The sequence below is a fragment of the Eucyclogobius newberryi genome, unplaced genomic scaffold, assembly GCF_026437365.1.
Source record: "Eucyclogobius newberryi isolate DKJ021-1_F unplaced genomic scaffold, fEucNew1.0.hap1 SCAF_4, whole genome shotgun sequence".
In the NCBI taxonomy this organism is placed as follows: domain Eukaryota; kingdom Metazoa; phylum Chordata; class Actinopteri; order Gobiiformes; family Gobiidae; genus Eucyclogobius; species Eucyclogobius newberryi.
Genome location: NW_027316056.1, coordinates 43,245,532 through 43,271,881, shown reverse-complemented (window position 1 = coordinate 43,271,881; position 26,350 = coordinate 43,245,532). Strand labels below are relative to the sequence as shown.

The window sequence follows — 26,350 nt, the reverse complement described above, 5'->3', positions numbered from 1 at the left end:
AACCAGGACTAAACCAGGTCTAAACCAGGCCTAAACCAGGTCTAAACCAGGTCTAAACCAGGCCTAAACCAGGTCTAAACCAGGTCTAAACCAGGACTAAACCAGGTCTAAACCAGGTCTAGTCCATTTAAACTAAAGGTTTGTGAGTTTTTCTGTTTTGTCTCTGAAATAAAGTCTTTTGTACAAAATGTGATTTTCGTCTGAACAAAAACACACGAGTTTCATTCGTCTTTAATATTTTCAGTTCAAAATATTTCAGTCTTTTTCAAAAGTCAAAGGTTTGATTCTGACGAGACGCTGCAGAACTTTATAATAATGTATTTGATTTATATTGCACGTCACACCCGAGCCCAGACCCCAAAGGGCCACAAACAAACAAACAAACAAACAACACATTACAATTTTCAAATTAGCTGTACGCAACTGAGGGCTAAACCAGTGAGTGTCAGAGGGGCCCCGAGGAGGGCCCAGCCCAGAGGAGGCAGAGCAATGTCTGAGCGCATCACTGCTTTAGGTAACGACCCACAGGACGAGATCGTGGAGACAAGCGGTCGAAATGAGTTTCCGGGTGGAAAAAGGGTGAGGAGCTCGGCGTAGAGCCACTGCTCCTCCCTGGGGAAGTGTTTCGGGCATGTCAGTGGGGACATGGAAGACCCACTGGACACACTGGAGGGACTATGTCTCTGTCTGGCCTGGGAACGCCTCGGGATCCCACCGGAGGAGCTGGAGGAAGAAGTGTCTGGGGAGAGGGAAGTCTGAGAGTCCCTGCTTAGACTGCTGCCCCCGCAACCCGGGACAAGACGAAGAAGATGGACGGGTCACTACCCTGGCCGCTGTGGCGGGTCAGTGGCCGCTGTGGCGGGTCAGTGGCCGCTGTGGCGGGTCAGTGGCCGCTGTGGCGGGTCAGTGGCCGCTGTGGCGGGTCAGTGGCAGCTGTGGCGGGTCAGTGGCCGCTGTGGCGGGTCAGTGGCCGCTGTGATCAACTGTTTTTCATGTTTTTCAGAAATAAAGTGTCAAATGTTTAAACGAATGGACAGTTTAAATGTCTTTGTCACATTTGAGACACATTCTGGATTTCACATGATGGAGTTTGTGACTGAACTCGATGTGTCATTTATCAAACTTGAAAACATGATAAACGGGCCTCGTGTGGGAGGAGCCTGTCTCTGTGGGAGGAGCCCGTCTGTGGGAGGAGCTTGTGGACTCAATGGAAGACAAAAACATCTTTAAAGACTCTGGACAAACAAATGCAGTTTCTGCAGCGTCTCAACTTTATGTGAAGAACCTGGAGACGTTTAAAGTGCCATAAACTCAAATGAAAAGAAAGCGAGTCCTTCAGCTGCTCAGTCCTTCAGCTGCTCAGTCCTTCAGCTGCTCAGTCCTTCAGCTGCTCAGTCCTTCAGCTGCTCAATCCTTCAGCTGCTCAGTCCACTCTCCAGCTTGTCAGGAGTGATTGTCCTCAGCTCAGCGCTCTTCTGTCCTCTGTCCTCCTCAGGCCGCATTCTTCTGTCCTCTGTCCTCCTCTGGCCGCATTCTTCTGTCCTCTGTCCTCCTCCGGCCGCGTTCTTCTGTCCTCTGTCCTCCTCTGGCCGCATTCTTCTGTCCTCTGTCCTCCTCCGGCCGCGCTCTTCTGTCCTCTGTCCTCCTCCGGCCGCGCTCTTCTGTCCTCCTCTGGCCGCGCTCTTCTGTCCTCTGTCCTCCTCTGGCCGCGCTCTTCTGTCCTCTGTCCTCCTCCGGCCGCGCTCTTCTGTCCTCTGTCCTCCTCCGGCTGCGCTCTTCTGTCCTCTGTCCTCCTCTGTCCTCCTCTGGCCGCGCTCTTCTGTCCTCTGTCCTCCTCTGTCCTCCTCTGGCCGCGCTCTTCTGTCCTCTGTCCTCCTCTGTCCTCCTCTGGCCGCGCTCTTCTGTCCTCTGTCCTCCTCTGTCCTCCTCTGGCCGCGCTCTTCTGTCCTCGGTGACCAAGCGCATGTCTCTTGAGCCGGTCTTCTGTGGCAAAGGCTTTGTCGCAGACTGAGCAGCTGAAAGGTTTGTCTCCGGTGTGGATGGCCAGGTGTTTCCTCAGCGCGCCGCTCTGGGTGAAGCCTTTCTCGCAGAAGGGGCACTTGAAGGGTTTGTCGCTGGAGTGCGTGGCCATGTGGACGCCGATGTAGCTCTTCTCGGCGAAGCGTTTCCCGCAGGTGGGGCAGGCGTAGGGCTTCTCCCCCGTGTGCTTCATCATGTGCTTCTTCAGGTTGGTCTGCTGCGTGTAGCCTTTGCCGCAGACGGAGCAGACGAAGCGCTTGTCGCCCGTGTGCAGCTCGATGTGCTCCTTCAGCGTGCTTTTGTCTGCGAAGCCTTTCTCGCAGAATGGGCAGCTGAAAGGTTTCTCGCCCGTGTGGATCATCATGTGTCTCCTAAACTGACTCTCGAACAGAAAGCCTTTGTTACACTCTGGACAGCTGAAGGGTTTCTCCTCCCAGTGGTTCTTCATGTGTTTGTTCAAAAGGCTGTTCCGGGCGAAGGTCTTGGCGCAGATGGAGCACGTGGTGGGTTTGTCGTCTCGGTGACTCTTGAAGTGTTCAGCAAGAGACTTTTTACTCTTGAAGCAGCGCTCGCACACGGAACACGTGAACGAATCCTCCGAGTGAAGCAGCATGTGATTACGAAGAACGTATTTACGAGCGAAGCCTTTGCCGCACTCGGGGCATTTGTGTTTCTTCACGTTTCTCACGACAGCGGCGTCCAAGACCTCGTGGAGCTCCTCGTGGAACGCCAGATTCTCACTCGCGCTGGGACTCGTGGTGGGAGTCTTGGCAGGGCTTTTGGCAGGGCTTTTGGCAGGGCTTTTGGCAGGGCTTTTGGCAGGGCTGGGGCAGATGTTGTGCCGCACTCGCAGGTGTCGGTCCAGACTGGACTTCTGTTTGAACGCGCTCTCACAAACAGGACACTTCTGGGGCCGCTCTTCCGTATGAACAAACATGTGCGTCTTTAGGTTTGAAGAGCGTGAGAATCTCTTGCCGCACTCGGAGCAGCTGTAAGGTCTGGCCGCCTCCCCCTCGGGCGTCGCCGGGGCGATGCACTTGTGTTTCTCTAAACTCTGTTTGTACGCAAAAGCCTTGTCACAGAGTGAGCAGACGAAAGGCTTCTCACCCGTGTGAACTCTCATGTGAGTCTTTAAGATGTTTTTGAGTCTAAAGCTTTGGTCACATACTGGACACCTGAAAGGTCTTTGCCCCGTGTGGATCAACACGTGTCTTTTTAAGTCGGCCGAGCGACCGAAGCCCAGCCCACACCACGAACACCTGCAAGGTTTCCCCTTCGTACCCAAAGAGAAGTCCGGGTCTGGATCTGGGTCATGTCCAGAGTCCCAGAGCAGAGGCCAGTCCCCCTGGAACTGTGTGAGTGGAACTGAGCTGCAGCCTGCTTCTGTCACATTAGGTTCCTCTGTGTGATGAAGCACAGACCACTCGTCTTCATCCTCTTCACTTTTCACACTGACCATGTGAAACTGTGGCAGCTCCTGCTTGATGCACAGCTCTGGAGCTTTAGGTTCCTCTGGTTCCTCTGGTTCCTCTGGTTCCTCTGGTTCCTCTGGTTCCTCTGGTTCCTCTGGTTCCTCTGGTTCCTCTCTGGAAATGAACAGAAACAGGATTTGAGTCTCACAGGTGAATGTCTGATGTAAAACGAGGATCATTAGAAGATTTCCAGATGTAATTTAAGTTATGACATTATATTTACTCACTGTATGTTTTGGTGTAACTGCCATGTTGCCATGGTGATCCCTGCCCAGGTGGGTGTGACCCCCCCTCGCTCTACATGGCTCATGGTTTTGTGTCTCAGTCCCAGAGTCCTGAGCCTCAGCGGCTTAAAGGACGTCCCACATTATGAAGAACATTTACAAGCAACAGAAAGAACCTTTGACCTAAACTGAAGCCAGCTCCGACCTTTGACCTAAACTGAAGCCAGCTCCGACCTTTGACCTAAACTGAAGCCAGCTCCGACCTTTGACCTAAACTGAAGCCAGCTCCGACCTTTGACCTAAACTGAAGCCAGCTCCGACCTTTGACCTAAACTGAAGCCAGCTCCGACCTTTGACCTAAACTGAAGCCAGCTCCGACCTTTGACCTAAACTGAAGCCAGCTCCGACCTTTGACCTAAACTGAAGCCAGCTCCGACCTTTGACCTAACCTGAAGCCAGCTCCGACCTTTGACCTAACCTGAAGCCAGCTCCGACCTTTGACCTAACCTGAAGCCAGCTCCGACCTTTGACCTAACCTGAAGCCAGCTCCGACCTTTGACCTAACCTGAAGCCAGATCATCGCACGATGAAGAGATTTGAGGCAGATTCAGAGCAAACACCTGGAGCAGATGAAGCAACGAGGAGCAGCTCCAAAGACATCAAGAGAGAAGCTGCTGAAGGTCGTCACAACCGAGCAAACACGTCCCCCGTGACGTCCCCCGTGACGTCCCACGTGACGTCCCACGTGACGTCCCACGTGACGTCCCCCGTGACATCCCACGTGACGTCACCCCCCGTGACGTCCCACGTGACGTCCCACGTGACGTCCCCCGTGACATCCCACGTGACGTCACCCCCCGTGACGTCCCACGTGACGTCCCACGTGACGTCCCCCGTGACGTCCCACGTGACGTCCCCCGTGACATCCCACGTGACGTCACCCCCCGTGACGTCCCACGTGACGTCCCACGTGACGTCCCCCGTGACGTCCCCCGTGACATCCCACGTGACGTCACCCCCCGTGACGTCCCCCGTGACGTCCCACGTGACGTCCCCCGTGACGTCCCACGTGACGTCGCCCCCCGTGACGTCCCACGTGACGTCCCCCGTGACGTCCCCCGTGACGTCCCCCGTGACGTCCCACGTGACGTCCCCCCCGTGACGTCCCACGTGACGTCCCACGTGACGTCCCCCGTGACGTCCCCCGTGACGTCCCACGTGACGTCCCACGTGACGTCCCACGTGACGTCCCCCGTGACGTCCCACGTGACGTCCCACGTGACGTCCCCCGTGACGTCCCACGTGACGTCCCACGTGACGTCCCCCGTGACGTCCCCCGTGACGTCCCACGTGACGTCCCCCGTGACGTCCCACGTAACGTCGCCCCCCGTGACGCCCCCCGTGATGCCCCCCGTGACGTCCCACGTGACGTCCCCCGTGACGTCCCACGTGACGTCGCCCCCCGTGACGTCCCACGTGACGTCCCCCGTGACGTCCCCCGTGACGTCCCCCGTGACGTCCCCCCCCGTGACGTCCCACGTGACGTCCCACGTGACGTCCCACGTGACGTCCCACGTGACGTCCCACGTGACGTCCCACGTGACGTCACCCCCCGTGACGTCCCCCGTGACGTCCCACGTGACGTCCCCCGTGACGTCCCACGTGACGTCCCCCGTGACGTCCCACGTGACGTCCCCCGTGACGTCCCACGTGACGTCGCCCCCCGTGACGTCCCACGTGACGTCCCCCGTGACGTCCCCCGTGACGTCCCCCCCCGTGACGTCCCACGTGACGTCACCCCCCGTGACGTCCCACGTGACGTCCCCCGTGACGTCCCCCGTGACGTCCCACGTGACGTCCCACGTGACGTCCCCCGTGACGTCCCACGTAACGTCGCCCCCCGTGACGCCCCCCGTGACGCCCCCCGTGACGTCCCACGTGACGTCCCCCGTGACGTCCCACGTGACGTCGCCCCCCGTGACGTCCCCCGTGACGTCGCCCCCCGTGACGTCCCCCGTGACGTCCCCCGTGACGTCCCCCGTGACGTCCCCCGTGACGTCCCCCGTGACGTCCCCCCCCGTGACGTCCCACGTGACGTCACCCCCCGTGACGTCCCACGTGACGTCCCACGTGACGTCCCACGTGACGTCCCACGTGACGTCCCCCGTGACGTCCCACGTGACGTCCCACGTGACGTCCCACGTGATGTCCCACGTGACGTCCCACGTGACGTCGCCTGTGACACCACGGGTGACATCACCGGGGGACGAGGGACAAAGGTGGACATTCGGACACAGAGAGTTTAAACCATGGTTGTAGTAAATAAATAGTTTATGGTCTTATCGTTGTCATAGATGTGGAGTGTGGCTCTTGTTTACAGTCTGGTTGCTATGGTAACAGCTGTGGAATTAACTTTATGTCATGTTTGTGCTTATGTCCAACCAGGAAGTGCAATTATAAACTTTACAAACAATGTTTAGTCAAATGTGTGACAGGTCAGATCTGTGGAGAGGCGAGCCCACCGTAAATGAACACGTTTAAAGCCACAATGTGAAACATGCAGGCAAAGCATCGCTATGGAAACAAGAGCCCGACCGCCCACGGAAGGTGACTCAGTGACGCTTTAAACGCGCTCAGGTTGAACCCGCGGTCACAGACATGTTTCCCCGCAGATCAGCGGCCTAAACCCGGAGCCGGACTGACCTGTGCACGGGCCCCCAGGAGCCACAGGGGCCCCGGGGCTCCCACAGCTCCGTCTCCTCCTTCAGCTTCACTTCTGCCATGTCTCACTGCTCTGTCCCCGGGGCTGTTTGTCTCACACTGAGCTTCAGTAGCTCTGTTAGCTTCAGAGCTAATCACACAGGGGTCCTGAGGCTTCGTCCTGGCGGCGCCTGTTCAAAACACTAACGCTGAGGTGCTTTATCCTCTAGGGGGCAGCACCGCCTTTTACTGCCACAACTGAAACATGAAAAGACGTTTTTCACTTTATGTCACGTTTACAGCCTGGACCGGGACCGGGACCGGGACCGGGACCGGGACCTGGACCGGGACCTGGACCTGGACCTGGACCTGGACCGGGACCGGGACCGGGACCTGGACCGGGACCTGGACCGGGACCGGGACCGGGACCGGGACCGGGACCTGGACCTGGACCTGGACCTGGACCTGGACCGGGACCTGGACCGGGACCGGGACCGGGACCGGGACCTGGACCTGGACCGGGACCGGGACCGGGACCTGGACCTGGACCTGGACCTGGACCTGGACCGGGACCGGGACCGGGACCGGGACCGGGACCTGGACCTGGACCTGGACCGGGACCTGGACCGGGACCTGGACCGGGACCGGGACCTGGACCTGGACCTGGACCTGGACCTGGACCTGGACCTGGACCTGGACCTGGACCGGGACCGGGACCGGGACCTGGACCGGGACCGGGACCGGGACCTGGACCTGGACCTGGACCGGGACCTGGACCTGGACCTGGACCGGGACCTGGACCGGGACCGGGACCGGGACCGGGACCGGGACCGGGACCTGGACCTGGACCGGGACCGGGACCGGGACCTGGACCTGGACCTGGACCTGGACCGGGACCGGGACCGGGACCGGGACCTGGACCGGGACCTGGACCGGGATTATTACATATCGTAAACTCATTCATGATTTTGTAACTACTTTAGTTTTAATCTGTTCTCATGTTTTCAGAGTCCATGGAATGGAAGGGACAGACACATAAGGGACGGACACATAAGGGACGGACACATAAGGGATAGACACATAAGGGGCAGACACATAAGGGATAGACACATATGGGACAGACACATAAGGGATAGACACATATGGGACAGACACATGAGGGATAGACACATAAGGGGCAGATACATGAGGGGCAGATACATAAGGGACAGACACATAAGGGGCAGATACATAAGGGACAGACACATAAGGGATAGACACATATGGGACAGACACATGAGGGACAGACACATAAGGGGCAGACACATAAGGGACAGAGACATAAGGGACAGACACATATGGGACAGACACACAAGGGACAGACACACAAGGGGCAGACACATATGGGACAGACACATAAGGGACAGACACATAAGGGACAGACACATAAGGGGCAGATACAAAAGGGAAAGACACATATGGGACAGACACACAAGGGACAGACACACAAGGGGCAGACACATAAGGGACAGACACATAAGGGACAGACACATATGGGACAGACACACAAGGGACAGACACACAAGGGAAAGACACACAAGGGGCAGACACATATGGGACAGACACATAAGGGACGCACACATAAGGGACAGACACATAAGGGGCAGACACATAAGGGGCAGACACATATGGGACAGACATATAAGGGGCAGACACATAAGGGACAGACACATATGGGACAGACATATAAGGGGCAGACACATAAGGGACAGACACATAAGGGACAGACACATAAGGGACAGACATAAGGGACAGACACACAAGGGGCAGACACATTTGGGACAGAGACATAAGGGGCAGACATAAGGGATAGACACATAAGGGGCCGATACATAAGGGAAAGACACATAAGGGATAGGCACATAAGGGATAGACACATAAGGGATAGACACATAAGGGGCAGACACATAAGGGACAGACACATAAGGGGCAGAGACATAAGGGATAGACACATAAGGGGCCGATACATAAGGGACAGACACATAAGGGATAGACACATTAGGGATAGACACATAAGGGGCAGACACATAAGGGGCAGACACATAAGGGGCAGACACACAAGGGGCAGACACACAGGGGGCAGACACATAAGGGATAGACACACAAGGGGCGGACACATAAGGGATGGACACATATGGGACGGACACATAAGGGACAGACACGTAAGGGACAGACACGTAAGGGACAGACATATAAGGGACAGACACATAAGGGACAGACACATAAGGGACAGAGACATAAGGGACGGACACATAAGGGACAGACACATAAGGGACAGACACATAAGGGATAAACACATAAGGGGCAGAGACATAAGGGGCAGAGACATTAGGGACGGACACATAAGGGGCAGACACATAAGGGGCAGAGACATAAGGGGCAGACATAAGGGATAGACACATAAGGGGCCGATACATAAGGGAAAGACACATAAGGGATAGACACATTAGGGATAGAAACATAAGGGGCAGACACACAAGGGGCAGACACACAAGGGGCAGACACACAAGGGGCAGACACACAAGGGATAGACACATATGGGACAGACACGTAAGGGACAGACACATATGGGACAGACACATATGGGACAGACACATAAGGGACAGACACACAAGGGGCCGACACATAAGGGATAGACACATAAGGGATAGACACATAAGGGACAGACACATGAGGGACAGACACACAAGGGACAGACACACAAGGGACAGAGACATAAGGGACAGACACATATGGGACAGACACATATGGGACAGACACATATGGGACAGACACATAAGGGACAGACACATAAGGGATAGACACATAAGGGGCAGACACATAAGGGACAGACACATAAGGGATAGACACATAAGGGACAGACACATAAGGGATAGACACATAAGGGATAGACACATAAGGGGCAGAGACATAAGGGATAGACACATAAGGGGTAGATACATAAGGGACAGACACATAATGGATAGAAACATAAGGGGCAGACACATAAGGGATAGACACATAAGGGGCAGATACATAAGGGACAGACACATAATGGATAGACACACAAGGGACAGACACACAAGGGGCAGACACATAAGGGATGGACACATATGGGACAGACACATGAGGGACAGACACACAGGGGACAGAGACATAAGGGACAGAAACATATGGGACAGACACATATGGGACAGACACATGAGGGACAGACACATATGGGACAGACACATAAGGGACAGACACACAAGGGGCCGACACATAAGGGATAGACACATAAGGGATAGACACATAAGGGACAGACACATGAGGGACAGACACACAAGGGACAGACACACAAGGGACAGAGACATAAGGGACAGACACATATGGGACAGACACATATGGGACAGACACATATGGGACAGACACATATGGGACAGACACATAAGGGACAGACACATAAGGGGCAGACACATAAGGGACAGACACATAAGGGATAGACACATAAGGGACAGACACATAAGGGATAGACACATAAGGGATAGACACATAAGGGGCAGAGACATAAGGGATAGAGACATAAGGGATAGACATATAAGGGGCAGATACATAAGGGACAGACACATAATGGATAGAAACATAAGGGGCAGACACATAAGGGATAGACACATAAGGGGCAGATACATAAGGGACAGACACATAATGGATAGACACACAAGGGACAGACACACAAGGGGCAGACACATAAGGGATGGACACATATGGGACAGACACATGAGGGACAGACACACAGGGGACAGAGACATAAGGGACAGAAACATATGGGACAGACACATATGGGACAGACATATGAGGGACAGACACATAAGGGGCAGACACACAAGGGATAGACACATAAGGGATAGACACATATGGGACAGACACGTAAGGGACAGACACATATGGGACAGACACATAAGGGACAGACACATAAGGGACAGACACACAAGGGGCCGACACATAAGGGATAGACACATAAGGGATAGACACATAAGGGACAGACACATGAGGGACAGACACACAAGGGACAGACACACAAGGGACAGAGATATAAGGGACAGAGACATAAGGGACAGACACATATGGGACAGACACATATGGGACAGACACACAAGGGGCAGACACATAAGGGATAGACACATATGGGGCAGACACATAAGAGATAGACACATAAGGGCCAGACACATAAGGGGCAGACACATAAGGGGCAGACACATAAGGGGCAGAGACATAAGGGGCAGAGACATTAGGGACGGACACATAAGGGGCAGACACATAAGGGGCAGAGACATAAGGGGCAGACATAAGGGATAGACACATAAGGGGCCGATACATAAGGGAAAGACACATAAGGGATAGACACATTAGGGATAGACACATAAGGGGCAGACACACAAGGGGCAGACACACAAGGGGCAGACACACAAGGGATAGACATATATGGGACAGACACGTAAGGGACAGACACATATGGGACAGACACATATGGGACAGACACATAAGGGACAGACACACAAGGGGCCGACACATAAGGGATAGACACATAAGGGATAGACACACAAGGGACAGACACACAAGGGACAGAGACATAAGGGACAGACACATATGGGACAGACACATATGGGACAGACACATATGGGACAGACACATAAGGGACAGACACATAAGGGATAGACACATAAGGGGCAGACACATAAGGGACAGACACATAAGGGATAGACACATAAGGGACAGACACATAAGGGATAGACACATAATGGATAGACACATAAGGGGCAGAGACATAAGGGATAGAGACATAAGGGATAGACACATAAGGGGCAGATACATAAGGGACAGACACATAATGGATAGAAACATAAGGGGCAGACACATAAGGGATAGACACATAAGGGGCAGATACATAAGGGACAGACACATAATGGATAGACACACAAGGGACAGACACACAAGGGGCAGACACATAAGGGATGGACACATATGGGACAGACACGTGAGGGACAGACACACAGGGGACAGAGACATAAGGGACAGAAACATATGGGACAGACACATATGGGACAGACACATGAGGGACAGACACATATGGGACAGACACATAAGGGACAGACACACAAGGGGCCGACACATAAGGGATAGACACATAAGGGATAGACACATAAGGGACAGACACATGAGGGACAGACACACAAGGGACAGAGACATAAGGGACAGACACATATGGGACAGACACATATGGGACAGACACATATGGGACAGACACATAAGGGACAGACACATAAGGGACAGACACATAAGGGATAGACACATAAGGGGCAGACACATAAGGGACAGACACATAAGGGATAGACACATAAGGGACAGACACATAAGGGATAGACACATAAGGGATAGACACATAAGGGGCAGAGACATAAGGGATAGAGACATAAGGGATAGACACATAAGGGGCAGATACATAAGGGACAGACACATAATGGATAGAAACATAAGGGGCAGACACATAAGGGATAGACACATAAGGGGCAGATACATAAGGGACAGACACATAATGGATAGACACACAAGGGACAGACACACAAGGGGCAGACACATAAGGGATGGACACATATGGGACAGACACATGAGGGACAGACACACAGGGGACAGAGACATAAGGGACAGAAACATATGGGACAGACACATATGGGACAGACACATGAGGGACAGACACATAAGGGGCAGACACACAAGGGATAGACACATAAGGGATAGACACATATGGGACAGACACGTAAGGGACAGACACATATGGGACAGACACATATGGGACAGAGACATAAGGGACAGACACACAAGGGGCCGACACATAAGGGATAGACACATAAGGGATAGACACATAAGGGACAGACACATGAGGGACAGACACACAAGGGACAGACACACAAGGGACAGAGACATAAGGGACAGAGACATAAGGGACAGACACATATGGGACAGACACATATGGGACAGACACATAAGGGACAGACACATAAGGGACAGACACATAAGGGACAGACACATAAGGGATAGACACATAAGGGGCAGACACATAAGGGACAGACACATAAGGGATAGACACATAAGGGACAGACACATAAGGGATAGACACATAAGGGATAGACGCATAAGGGGCAGAGACATAAGGGATAGAGACATAAGGGATAGACACATAAGGGGCAGATACATAAGGGACAGACACATAATGGATAGACACATAAGGGATAGACACATAAGGGGCAGATACATAAGGGACAGACACATAAGTGACAGACATATAAGGGACAGACACATAAGGGACAGACACATATGGGACAGACACATATGGGACAGACACATATGGGACAGACACACACGGGACAGACACACAAGGGGCAGACACATAAGGGACAGACACATATGGGACAGACACACAAGGGACAGACACACAAGGGGCAGACACATATGGGACAGACACATAAGGGGCAGATACATAAGGGACAGACACACAAGGGGCAGACACATATGGGACAGACACATAAGGGACGGACACATAAGGGGCAGACACATAAGGGACAGACACATAAGGGACAGACACATAAGGGACAGACACATAAGGGACAGACACATGAGGGGCAGACACATGAGGGACAGACACAAAAGGGACAGACACATATGGGACAGACACATAAGGGATAGACACATAAGGGATAGACATATAAGGGGCAGACACATAAGGGGCAGACACATAAGGGACAGACACATATGGGACAGACACATATGGGACAGACACATAAGGGACAGACACATAAGGGACAGACACATAAGGGATAGACACATAAGGGGCAGACACATAAGGGACAGACACATAAGGGATAGACACATAAGGGACAGACACATAAGGGATAGACACATAAGGGATAGACATATAAGGGGCAGAGACATAAGGGATAGAGACATAAGGGATAGACACATAAGGGGCAGATACATAAGGGACAGACACATAATGGATAGAAACATAAGGGGCAGACACATAAGGGATAGACACATAAGGGGCAGATACATAAGGGACAGACACATAATGGATAGACACACAAGGGACAGACACACAAGGGGCAGACACATAAGGGACGGACACATATGGGACAGACACATGAGGGACAGACACACAGGGGACAGAGACATAAGGGACAGAAACATATGGGACAGACACATATGGGACGGACACATAAGGGGCAGACACATAAGGGACAGACACATAAGGGGCAGACACACAAGGGATAGACACGTAAGGGACAGACACATATGGGACAGACACATAAGGGACAGACACATAAGGGACAGACACACAAGGGGCCGACACATAAGGGATAGACACATAAGGGATAGACACATAAGGGACAGACACATAAGGGACAGACACACAAGGGACAGACACACAAGGGACAGAGACATAAGGGACAGACACATATGGGACAGACACATATGGGACAGACACATATGGGACAGACACATATGGGACAGACACATAAGGGACAGACACATAAGGGATAGACACATAAGGGGCAGACACATAAGGGACAGACAAATAAGGGATAGACACATAAGGGACAGACACATAAGGGATAGACACATAAGGGGCAGAGACATAAGGGATAGAGACATAAGGGATAGACACATAAGGGGCAGATACATAAGGGACAGACACATAATGGATAGAAAGATAAGGGGCAGACACATAAGGGATAGACACATAAGGGGCAGATACATAAGGGACAGACACATAATGGATAGACACACAAGGGACAGACACACAAGGGGCAGACACATAAGGGATGGACACATAAGGGGCAGACACATAAGGGGCAGAGACATAAGGGATAGACACATAAGGGGCCGATACATAAGGGACAGACACATAAGGGGCAGACACATAAGGGGCAGACACATAAGGGGCAGACACATAAGGGGCAGACACACAGGGGGCAGACACACAGGGGGCAGAGACATAAGGGATAGACACACAAGGGGCAGACACATAAGGGATAGACACATATGGGACAGACACATAAGGGGCAGACACATAAGGGACAGAGACATAAGGGACAGACACATAAGGGGCAGACACATAAGGGGCAGAGACATAAGGGGCAGAGACATAAGGGATAGACACATAAGGGGCCAATACATAAGGGACAGACACATAAGGGATAGACACATTAGGGATAGACACATAAGGGATAGACACATAAGGGGCAGACACACAAGGGGCAGACACAAGGGGCAGACACATATGGGACAGACACATAAGGGACAGACACATAAGGGGCAGACACATAAGGGGCAGACACATAAGGGACAGACACATAAGGGGCAGACACATAAGGGACAGACACATGAGGGACAGACACATGAGGGACAGACACATGAGGGGCAGACACATGAGGGACAGACACAAAAGGGACAGACACATATGGGACAGACAAATAAGGGATAGACACATAAGGGGCAGACACATAAGGTGCAGAAACATAAGGGACAGACAAATAAGGGACAGACACATAAAGGACAGACACATAAAGGACAGACACATAAGGGGCAGACACGTAAGGGGCAGATACATAAGCGGCAGATACATAAGGGACAGACACATAAGGGATAGACACATAAGGGATAGACACATAAGGGGCAGATACATAAGGAACAGACACATAAGGGATAGACACATAAGGGATAGACACATAAGGGGCAGACACATAAGGGGCAGAAACATAAGGGACAGACACATAAGGGACAGACACATAAAGGACAGACACATAAGGGGCAGACACGTAAGGGGCAGACACGTAAGGGGCAGATACATAAGGGACAGACACATAAGGGATAGACACATAAGGGATAGACACATAAGGGGCAGATACATAAGGAACAGACACATAAGGGATAGACACATAAGGGATAGACACATAAGGGATAGACACATAAGGGGCAGACACATAAGGGGCAGAGACATAAGGGATAGACACATAAGGGGCCGATACATAAGGGACAGACACATAGGGATAGACACATTAGGGATAGACACATAAGGGGCAGACACATAAGGGGCAGACACACAGGGGGCAGACACACAGGGGGCAGAGACATAAGGGATAGACACACAAGGGGCAGACACATAGGGATAGACACATATGGGACAGACACGTAAGGGACAGACACGTAAGGGACAGACACGTAAGGGGCAGACACATAAGGGGCAGACACATAAGGGACAGACACATAAGGGACAGAGACATAAGGGACAGACACATAAGGGGCAGACACATAAGGGGCAGAGACATAAGGGGCAGAGACATAAGGGATAGACACATAAGGGGCCGATACATAAGGGACAGACACATAAGGGATAGACACATTAGGGATAGACACATAAGGGGCAGACAAATAAGGGGCAGACAAATAAGGGGCAGACACACAAGGGGCAGACACACAAGGGGCAGACACACAAGGGGCAGACACACAAGGGGCAGACACACAAGGGATAGACACATATGGGACAGACACGTAAGGGACAGACACGTAATGGACAGACATATAAGGGACAGACACATAAGGGGCAGACACATAAGGGACAGACACATAGCGACAGACACATATGGGACAGACACACAGGGGGCAGACACACAGGGGGCAGAGACATAAGGGATAGACACACAAGGGGCAGACACATAAGGGATAGACACATATGGGACAGACACATAAGGGACAGACACGTAAGGGACAGACACATAAGGGACAGACACATAAGGGGCAGACACATAAGGGACAGAGACATAAGGGACAGACACATAAGGGGCAGAGACATAAGGGATAGACACATAAGGGGCAGACACGTAAGGGGCAGATACATAAGCGGCAGATACATAAGGGACAGACACATAAGGGATAGACACATAAGGGATAGACACATAAGGGGCAGATACATAAGGAACAGACACATAAGGGATAGACACATAAGGGATAGACACAAGGGATAGACACATAAGGGGCAGACACATAAGGGGCAGACACATAAGGGGCAGAGACATAAGGGATAGACACATAAGGGGCCGATACATAAGGGACAGACACATAAGGGATAGACACATTAGGGATAGACACATAAGGGGCAGACACATAGGGGGCAGACACACAGGGGGCAGAGACATAAGGGATAGACACACAAGGGGCAGACACATAAGGGATAGACACATATGGGACAGACACATAAGGGACAGACACGTAAGGGACAGACACGTAAGGGACAGACACGTAAGGGGCAGACACATAAGGGACAGACACATAAGGGGCAGACACATAAGGGGCAGACACATAAGGGGCAGAGACATAAGGGGCAGAGACATAAGGGATAGACACATAAGGGGCCGATACATAAGGGACAGAAACATAAGGGATAGACACATTAGGGATAGACACATAAGGGGCAGACACATAAGGGGCAGACACATAAGGGGTAGACACACAAGGGGCAGACACACAAGGGGCAGACACACAAGGGGCAGACACATACGGGATAGACACATATGGGACAGACACTTAAGGGACAGACACGTAAGGGACAGACACATAAGGGGCAGACACATAAGGGGCAGACACATAAGGGGCAGACACATAAGGGACAGACACATATGGGACAGACACATAAGGGACAGACACATAAGGGATAAACACATAAGGGACAGACACGTAAGGGGCAGACACATAAGGGGCAGACACATAAGGGACAGACACATAAGAGACAGACATAAAGGACAGACACATAAGGGGCAGACACATAAGGGGCAGACACATAAGGGGCAGATACATAAGGGGCAGATTCATAAGGGGCAGATACATAAGGGACAGAACATAAGGGACAGACACATATGGGACAGAGACATATGGGACAGAGACATATGGGACAGAGACTTCATGCCTTCTTTTTCCTTCTTTGTTTCGTTTCCCTTTTGTCCTGTTTTGTCTGTTTTAACTTTGTTTAGAACCCATGACCCACAGGCCCTCTGAGCAGGTGGGCACTTCCTCTGGCCCTCGATCGCCCTTCCCCAGATCTGGTTTGTAACATTAGTGTGTTGAGCCTAAAGACACAAACTAAAACATGTTTCGTTTGGCTTTGTATTAATGATATTTATTCATAAAAGAAGTTTCAAAAGAATCTTTTATTTGTGTCTTTGTTTTCTCAGTTTGTCTGTTTTTGTCTTTGGAAAACAATGAATCCTCTGCGCTCATTCATAACACCGGGGCCTGGAGCGGGGCCTGGAGCGGGGCCTGGAGCGGGGCCTGGAGCGGGGCCTGGAGCGGGGCCTGGAGCGGGGCCCGAACCAAGACCGGGGCCAAGACCGGGGCCTGAACCAGGATCTGGACAAGGGCCTGGTTTCCCGGGGCCTGGTTTCCCGGGGCCTGGTTTCCCGGGGCCCGGGTCCCCAGGGCCTGGTGGATTCTCAAGTGGCGCTTGTACGAGGCGAGGAATGAGAAGCGCTTGTCGCAGACTGAACACCTGAAAGGCTTCTCGCCCGTGTGGACCCTCATGTGCTTCTTCACGTTGCCTTTGTCCGTGAACTCTTTGTCGCAGAACGGACAGCTGAAGGGCTTCTCTCCCGTGTGGATCCTCTCGTGGCGTCTGAAGTTACTCACGTCCACAAAACCCTTGTCGCAGACTGAGCACCTGTAAGGCCTCTGCCCCGAGTGAATCAGGACGTGCTTCCTCAGGTCGGAGATGAACTGGAAGGCTTTTCCGCACTGGGAGCATTTGTGCGGCTTCTCTCCCGTGTGGACCAGGACGTGCTTCTTCAGAGCAGAGTTAAAGCGGAACCGTTTTCCGCACTCTGAGCACCTGAAGGGTTTGTCTTTCCCGGCAGCATCAGAAGAGTCTGGGCCAGGTCTGACACTGGACGACGCGTGGTCCCAGGGCAGGGGCCAGTCCTCGGTCTGGTCCTGCTCCGAGTGGAACCGTGAGAGCAGATCTGAGCTGCAGCCGGCCTCTGGGTCACACTCCTCTGGGTCACACGCCTCTGGGTCACACTCCTCTGGGTCACACGCCTCTGGGTCACACGCCTCTGGGTCACACGCCTCTGGGTCACACGCCTCTGGGTCACACGCCTCTGGGTCACACTCCTCTGGGTCACACTCCTCTGGGTCACACGCCTCTGGGTGACACTCCTCTGGGTCACACGCCTCTGGGTCACACTCCTCTGGGTCACACTCCTCTGGGTCACACTCCTCTGGGTCACACTCCTCTGGGTGACACGCCTCTGGGTCACACTCCTCTGGGTCACACGCCTCTGGGTCACACGCCTCTGGGTCACACGCCTCTGGGTCACACGCCTCTGGGTCACACTCCTCTGGGTCACACGCCTCTGGGTCACACTCCTCTGGGTCACACGCCTCTGGGTCACACGCCTCTGGGTCACACGCCTCTGGGTCACACGCCTCTGGGTCACACGCCTCTGGCTCACACGCCTCTGGCTCACACGCCTCTGGGTCACACTCCTCTGGGTCACACGCCTCTGGGTCACACGCCTCTGGGTCACACTCCTCTGGTTTATCTGAAGGAGGAAGGAGAGAATCTTTAAGAGAACAGATAATATCAAACATGGGTTTTTTAATGAGAAGTTGACAAAAGACTTGAGAATGCCCCGCCCCCAGGCCCACCACCTGGACACTTAGAGCGGACTCACTTTGCACCTGTAACTGACAAAACTGTCCATGAGATCATCACAGTCTGAGTTCATCTACTGCTGCTCCATGTGTTACCTCCAGATTTATAAAGTCTGTGTTAGCATCACTCACATAGTTAAAGCTTCAATCTGGAACATTCCCAATGTCTTTGAAAACTGATGTCATAAAGCCTCTGCTAAAGAAGAGCAGGGGTCAGGGGGAGTGGAACCCTAACCCTAACCTACCCAGAATGCACCAGGTCAACACTCACTCCTGCAGATGAAACGGGTTGTACCTTTGTGCTCCTCGTTTTCCATCACGTCAGACCAGATCCTGCAGCTGCTGCTTCACCTGAGAGAGAAACACCTGGAGCTGAAAGCAAAGCAGACCTGAACCCTGAACCTGTGAACCCTAAACCCATAAACCCTGAACCTGTAAACCCTGAACCTGTGAACCCTGAACCTGTGAACCCTTAAACCCTGAACCTCTGAACCCCTAAACCCTGAACCTGTAAACCCTGAACCTGTGAACCCTGAACCCCTAAACCCTGAACCCCTAAACCCTGAACCCCTAAACCCTGAACCTCTGAACTCTGAACCCCTAAACCCTGAACCTGTAAACCCTGAACTTCTGAACCCCTGAACCTGTGAACCCTGAACCCCTGAACCTCTAAACCCTGAACCTCTGAATCAGGGGTGTTCCTCCAAGGGCCATATTGGAATCCAGGCCTGTAGCGGAGGCGGATCATTGTTGTGAAAAAAATAAAATCTAAAAAATTAAATATCACTTTTCTGTCAGATAAAAGCTTTTGAGTCTATGATTTAATTCATTTCACCTCATATTTATCAAGGACACAAGTGCAGACAGAAGCCTGAGGGCAGAAAATAAAATATTATTTTTTTAAATATTACTTGGCATGTTTGCAGGCCGGATTATAAAGACAAACGGCCCACCCCTGAACATCTAAACCCTGAACATCTAAACCCTGAACATCCAAACCCTGAACATCTAAACCCTGAACATCTAAACCCTGAACCTTTAAACCCTGAACATCTAAACCCTGAACCCCTAAACCCTGAACATCTAAACCCTGAACCTCTAAACCCTGAACATCTAAACCCTGAACCTTTAAACCCTGAACATCTAAACCCTGAACCCCTAAACCCTGAACATCTAAACCCTGAACCTCTAAACCCTGAACCTCTAAACCCTGAACCTCTAAACCCTGAACATCTAAACCCTGAACATCTAAACCCTGAACATCTAAACCCTGAACATCTAAACCCTGAACCCCTAAACCCTGAACATCTAAACCCTGAACCTCTAAACCCTGAACCTCTAAACCCTGAACATCTAAACCCTGAACATCTAAACCCTGAACCTCTAAACCCTGAACCCCTAAACCCTGAACATCTAAACCCTGAACCCCTAAACCCTGAACATCTAAACCCTGAACCTCTAAACCCTGAACATCTAAACCCTGAACATCTAAACCCTGAACCCATAAACCCTGAACCCCTGAACATCTAAACCCTGAACATCTAAACCCTGAACCCATAAACCCTGAACCCCTGAACATCTAAACCCTGAACATCTAAACCCTGAACCCATAAACCCTGAACCCCTGAACATCTAAACCCTGAACATCTAAACCCTGAACCCATAAACCCTGAACCCCTGAACATCTAAACCCTGAACATCTAAACCCTGAACCTCTAAACCCTGAACATCTAAACCCTGAACCTCTAAACCCTGAACCCCTAAACCCTGAACCTCTAAACCCTGAACATCTAAACCCTGAACCCCTGAACATCTAAACCCTGAACATCTAAACCCTGAACGTCTAAACCCTGAACCCTGAACCACGGTCTTACTTTGTCCCGTGGACACTTCTGTCCTGGTCAGTCTTTGTAATAAATCATTCACATTTAACAAGGTCCAAACAGAACAAACCTTTTCCCTGCAGAGTCTAAGGGCCCCGTGTTTACAGCGCCACCCCGCGGCCCCAGGAGCCACAGGGGCCCCGGGGCTCCCACAGCTCCGTCTCCTCCTTCAGCTTCACTTCTGCCATGTCTCACGGCTCTGTCCCCGGGGCTGTTTGTCTCACACTGAGCTTCAGTAGCTCTGTTAGCTCCATTAGCTTCTTTAGCTCCAGAGCTAATCACACAGAGACACGCGCAATGTTGTGCTTTTGGAGAGAGCACGTGACTTCCGGGTTGGATCGACAGCGGGCTCTACAGTCTGGAGCGCTGGTCGCCATGGTAACCAGCTCATGTTGCGTTCTTCTACAAACGTGTGTTTTATGGTCGTTTTATTGTAATGACTTTGTGACTTTGTGACCAGTGTTTAATGTTTTTAAGTCATTATTAGACACAAATGTAACTAGATGTGACTTAAACACTCGCTTGTTATTACACATTACACATAAACATTATTACAGTCACAAGATGGCCGCCACAGCTGCCATGGCAACAGAGAAACCTCTCTAACTTTATTATAACAGACTGACATGTTCCTGTAATAAAACCTGAAATCGTCGCCATGGTAACCTACAGTAACAAACCTGCTCCATGTTGTGACTGTGACATGCTGTGACGTCAGTTTCCATGTGACTCCTCCCATTGGCTTTACGTTTATGAGATAATAATAATAATAATAATCTTAATGCTTTTACATGATTCAGTTTGTGTGTTTTTATATTGAAGCTAACGTGCGTTAGCCTTTAGCTCTGAGACAAACACTTTACAGGACGTAAAGGTCTGAACTGCTGCAGGGATTATCACTGGACTATATTTAATATCAGACAATTAATATTGTTAAAATACAGATGTTTATTCAATTATTTTATAAAATGTATTTAACCCTTAAGCTCCAGCGCCATCTACAGGAGCGATGAGGAGGATCTTCCTTCTTACTGTCACACCTTTATTTTGTATTTAAATAGTCTCATTTCCCTCGTCACTGGCTGATGATGATGTCATTCATAAATATGATTAGAATATGACTTGATATTTGGAAGAATAAAATAAATGATTGTGTTTCTGATCAGGCAGATGTGAGGGCCCCCACGTGACCTCGTGACCCCACCTCCAGGACCCCTGTGTGGTTAGCATTAGCCACAGAGCTAACTAGAACAACCCCTTGTTTGTTATGTCTATGTGAAATATAGGGGCCTGGTTTACTGATCAAACACAGTCAATTTATATTAATATTTTAATGTAATATTACGAACAAAGACGAGACTTGTAATATAACTTATGAATATGTAAAGCTCACGCTACGTTCTGACCTCACCTATGGTCATGAGCTTTAATGACCCAAAGGACAAGATCGAGGATACAAGCGGTTGAGTTTCCTCCGCCGGGCGGCTGGACACTCCCTTAGAGACAGGGGGAGGAGCTCAGTCACACGGGAGGAGCTCGGAGTAGAGCCGCTGCTCCGAGAAGAGGCCCCGGGGACGACCCAGGACACGCTGGAGGGACCATGTCTCTCTCTGGCCTGGGAACGCCTCGGGATCCCCCCGGAGGAGCTGGAGGAAGTGTCTGGGGAGAGGGAAGTCTGGCAGTCCCTGCTTAGACTGCTGCCCCCGTGACCCCGCCCCCGGAGAAGAAGAGGGTGGAGCTTCATATTTCAGGCTTTTCACAGAGTGACTTTTGTGGCTCTTTCAGTCGTTCATTGTTCCACTTTCTCACGACATTTGAACAGAAAAAACCCATAGATTTCCTACAGTTTCCAATTTAAAGGAAGTGTTTAAATGAAGTGTGTCATTATGAGCTCGAACATTAACATGAACAGTTATGGATGGAAAACTGAAATGTGAAGTTGAAATGCTTTTCTTTCTCTAGTGTGGAGCCGATCGACGCAAAAGAGGAGCCAGAGGACCAGCTGCAAGAGCTCTCTGTCAGTGTGAAAAGTGAAGAGGACGAAGACAAGTCCTCTGTGCTTCATCAAAGAGCAACTGAGGAGAACAGAGAGGAAACTAATGTGACAGAAGCAGGCTGCAGCTCAGATCCACTCACACAGTTCCACTCAGATAGTGAGAAGCACACTGACAGCTCTGAAAACAGATGGTGGCAATGAAGCGAAGCTTCAGATGCTCGAGCTCTTTCACACGTGTCCATTCTGTCTCCAGCTGTTTCCAGCGCCAGAATCCCGTTGACATGTTCAAATCCAAACCGGATTTGTCAAGGATTTTACTAAAAAGAAATATTTTGTGAGAGTTTTAACCTGAAGGCTCACATTCACGTTCACTCCGGAGAGAAACCTTTCAGCTGATCAGTCTGTCAGAACCACTTCATCTCCAAAGGCAGTCTGCAGAAGCACGTGCGCATTCACCCGGGCGAGAGGCCGCACTGCTGCCCACTCTGCCACAAAGAAACCCCTGCTGCGCGCTCACATCGCCCTGCACTCAGGGTGCAAACCTTTCAGCTGTTCACTCTGCTCCAAGGCCTACACCGACAGGGGCTCCCTGCGCAAGCACATGAAGAAGCACTGGGACCGGGCCTCAAATCGGGCCTCAGGTGCCACACGTGGTCTACTGTGATAAAATGTAAATATATGATTATATTTCTGTGATGTATTTTATCTGTATAATAGTGATATTTTATCTGCATCATTAGTCTAAGAGAAGAACAGCATGTGAACTGAAGGTGTCGTAAAGATGGTGCAGAGGAATGTTTATCCTAGGGAGGGGTGTAGCACCCCGGGGAGAGGTGTAGCACCCCAGGGAGGGGGTGTAGCACCCCAGGGAGAGGTGTAGCACCCCAGGGGAGTTAGGTAAACATTACCCATGCTTTATCTCTAAGGGAAAATACCGACTGTTGTAAAAGACAAGTGCCTTGATGTGAAACTGACCAATGAGAATGTGACCCGCCTATTTCATAATTTGTAATAAAACCAACCTGCAAGAGAAAAAATGTCGTGAGACCAAGGAGGGTCACCAGGCTACTTACAACAGCCTGGGTGACCCGGCCCGGCGGTTTCTCCCATGAATGCTACACAAAAGTCTGACGTTTCTGTGTCGTTTCATATTCTAAGTTGAATTGTGTTCTCTGTGTGTTAAGGAATAGCATTGGTTTATGTCTCATTCCATGACATCTACAAAGTGGAATGCGATGGATGTTTGTGGCAGAACAAAAAGGAGAATACAGACGGGAGATGGCGGAGGAGAGTGGATCGGGGATGGAAGACGTTCTGGACGGCGTGGAGGAGCAGCCTTTTCTGCCTGCACGTGCCCGGAAACGTAAAAAGTCCCTTAGCTCGTCCGAGGGTTCTGGGAATGAGCAGCAGGATGAGGCTGAAGCTATTGATATCCGGGGTGAGAGCAGAGACTGTAAGGTGATCATAAAGCTTGCACAGGATAGTGCATCCTTTAAGGAGTGGAATTCAGTGGCATTGTCAAAGAGCCTAACTGTAGCTGTGGGAGTGATCAAGAGTGCGAGTGTCCTTAGAGATGGCTCGCTGCTGGTCGTGTGCAAGGACGTGGCTCAGCAACGGAAGGCGATTGGAACTAAACGTCTGGGTGGAAAGGACATTCTTGTGTCTGATGCTGAAAGAAACACGGTCAGAGGAGTTATCGTAGGTGTCCCTACGGCGACGTCTGTGGATGAAGTTAAGGAGAATTTGACTGGAGTTACGGTGGTGGACGCTAGGCGGTTGAAGGTGACCCGGTCTGGGGTAAGATGTGACAGCTTGTCGGTAATGGTAACACTTGAAGGGAGGTGCCTGCCTAGTAAGGTGTTCATTGGGTACATGTGCTATAGCGTCAGGCCATATGTTCCGCCGCCCCTGCGTTGCTTTAAGTGCCAGCGCTTTGGGCATATTGCAGCGGTCTGTAGAGGGAGGCAAAGGTGTGGTAAATGTGCAGGAGATCATGAGTATGGGAAGTGTGACGTGGGTGCAAAACTGAAGTGCTGTAACTGTGAAGAACATAGCTCTGCCTTCGGGGGATGCAGGTTTAGCAAAAGAGCTGCTGAGGTGCAGAAAATAAAGGTCTCTCAAGGTATATCCTATGCAGATGCAGTCAAGAAAGTTTCAAGTAACGAGGTTAGAGTAAATACAGAGAGGGGAGCCAGCGCTGCTCCCAGCCAGGGCGAAATGAGAAAGGCCAGCGTGGCTCCCAAGAAGTGTGAAGGTTTCAAGAGTGGAGGTCCCAAGTGTGCAGGTTCCAGAATTAATGAGAATACCCTGGTTGTGGATAGAGAGGATTTTGTACTCTTTATGGTGGATGTTGTAAACTGTGCTGCTCAGACTCAAAGCAGAACTGAAAGGATCAGGATCATTGCTAAAGCTGCAGGGAGACAAAGGAGCTTGATTGGGCAGATATAGAAAACAGGCTAAAGGCGCTAAATGGGAGTCGGAGTGATGGGGGTCTGCTTGTGGGGAGTCAGAGTGATCAGAGTGACGAGATGGGGGTGGGGGTGGTCTCCTGTCCTCGCCCAGTCTCGTAGACGCACGGCTACCAAGCAGCGACATCAGTGGAAATATTAAAGCCTATGGAATGAAGCCTGAAGAATAAAGCTGTACGGTGGAAGCACCGAACGTCAAAGAAGGAGAGGAAGATGAAGAAGAGTCTCCCTGGAATAAAGCCGGTTGTTGTTGTTGTTGTTGTTTTATGGCGGTTGACATCCGAGTGTTGCATTACCGCCAGACTTTATTCCTTAGACTTTGTCGTAGTCCTAAAAGTTCTTCTTCCAGTGCCTCGTAGTCCTCAGACTCTGTCGTAGTCCGTAAAAGTACTCCTTCCATTGCTTTGGTGTTACAAAGCCCATGAGGTCATGATATGTCTTTGTGACTAGAATAGTTGTTGTTGTTTCAGAGACCAAGTCTGAGGAATAAAGTCTGGCGGTAATGCAACACTTGGATGCCAACCGCCATAAAACAACAACAACAACAACAACAACAACAACAACAACAACCGGCTTTATTCCAGGGAGACTCCTCTTCATCTTCCTCTCCCTCCCTGAAACAACAACAACTATTCTAGTCACAAAGACATATCATGACCTCATGGGCTTTGTAACACCAAAGCAATGGAAGGAGTACTTTTACGGACTACGACAGAGTCTGAGGACTACGACAAAGTCTGAGGAATAAAGTCTGGCGGTAATGCAACACTTGGATGCCAACCGCCATAAAACAACAACAACAACAACAACAACAACAACAAGGAGAATTAAAGAC

At 51.1% G+C, this 26,350-nt stretch overlaps 2 protein-coding genes across 3 annotated transcripts; both read right to left on the bottom strand.

Moving 5' to 3' along the window:
- Nucleotides 1–300: 300 nt before the first annotated feature.
- LOC140377812 (uncharacterized) lies at nucleotides 301–21,354 on the bottom strand. 2 transcript variants are annotated; one of them, XM_072463396.1, is made up of 3 exons: nucleotides 21,247–21,354; nucleotides 6,419–6,507; nucleotides 301–3,605 (listed from the first exon to the last, which is right to left on the bottom strand). In XM_072463396.1, exons 2-3 carry the CDS (start codon nucleotides 6,496–6,498, stop codon nucleotides 1,460–1,462), a joined length of 2,226 nt encoding a protein of 741 aa, XP_072319497.1. In that variant the 5' UTR covers nucleotides 6,499–6,507; nucleotides 21,247–21,354; the 3' UTR covers nucleotides 301–1,459. The 2 variants fall into 2 exon arrangements, with proteins under 2 accessions (XP_072319497.1, XP_072319496.1); XM_072463395.1 differs by lacking the exon at nucleotides 21,247–21,354 and having other exon boundaries at nucleotides 6,419–6,654.
- On the bottom strand, nucleotides 17,689–21,254 carry LOC140377282 (uncharacterized). The gene is made up of 3 exons (XM_072462631.1): nucleotides 21,122–21,254; nucleotides 19,464–19,519; nucleotides 17,689–19,056 (listed from the first exon to the last, which is right to left on the bottom strand). Exons 2-3 carry the CDS (start codon nucleotides 19,483–19,485, stop codon nucleotides 17,741–17,743), a joined length of 1,338 nt encoding a protein of 445 aa, XP_072318732.1. The 5' UTR covers nucleotides 19,486–19,519; nucleotides 21,122–21,254; the 3' UTR covers nucleotides 17,689–17,740.
- Nucleotides 21,355–26,350: the final 4,996 nt, after the last annotated feature.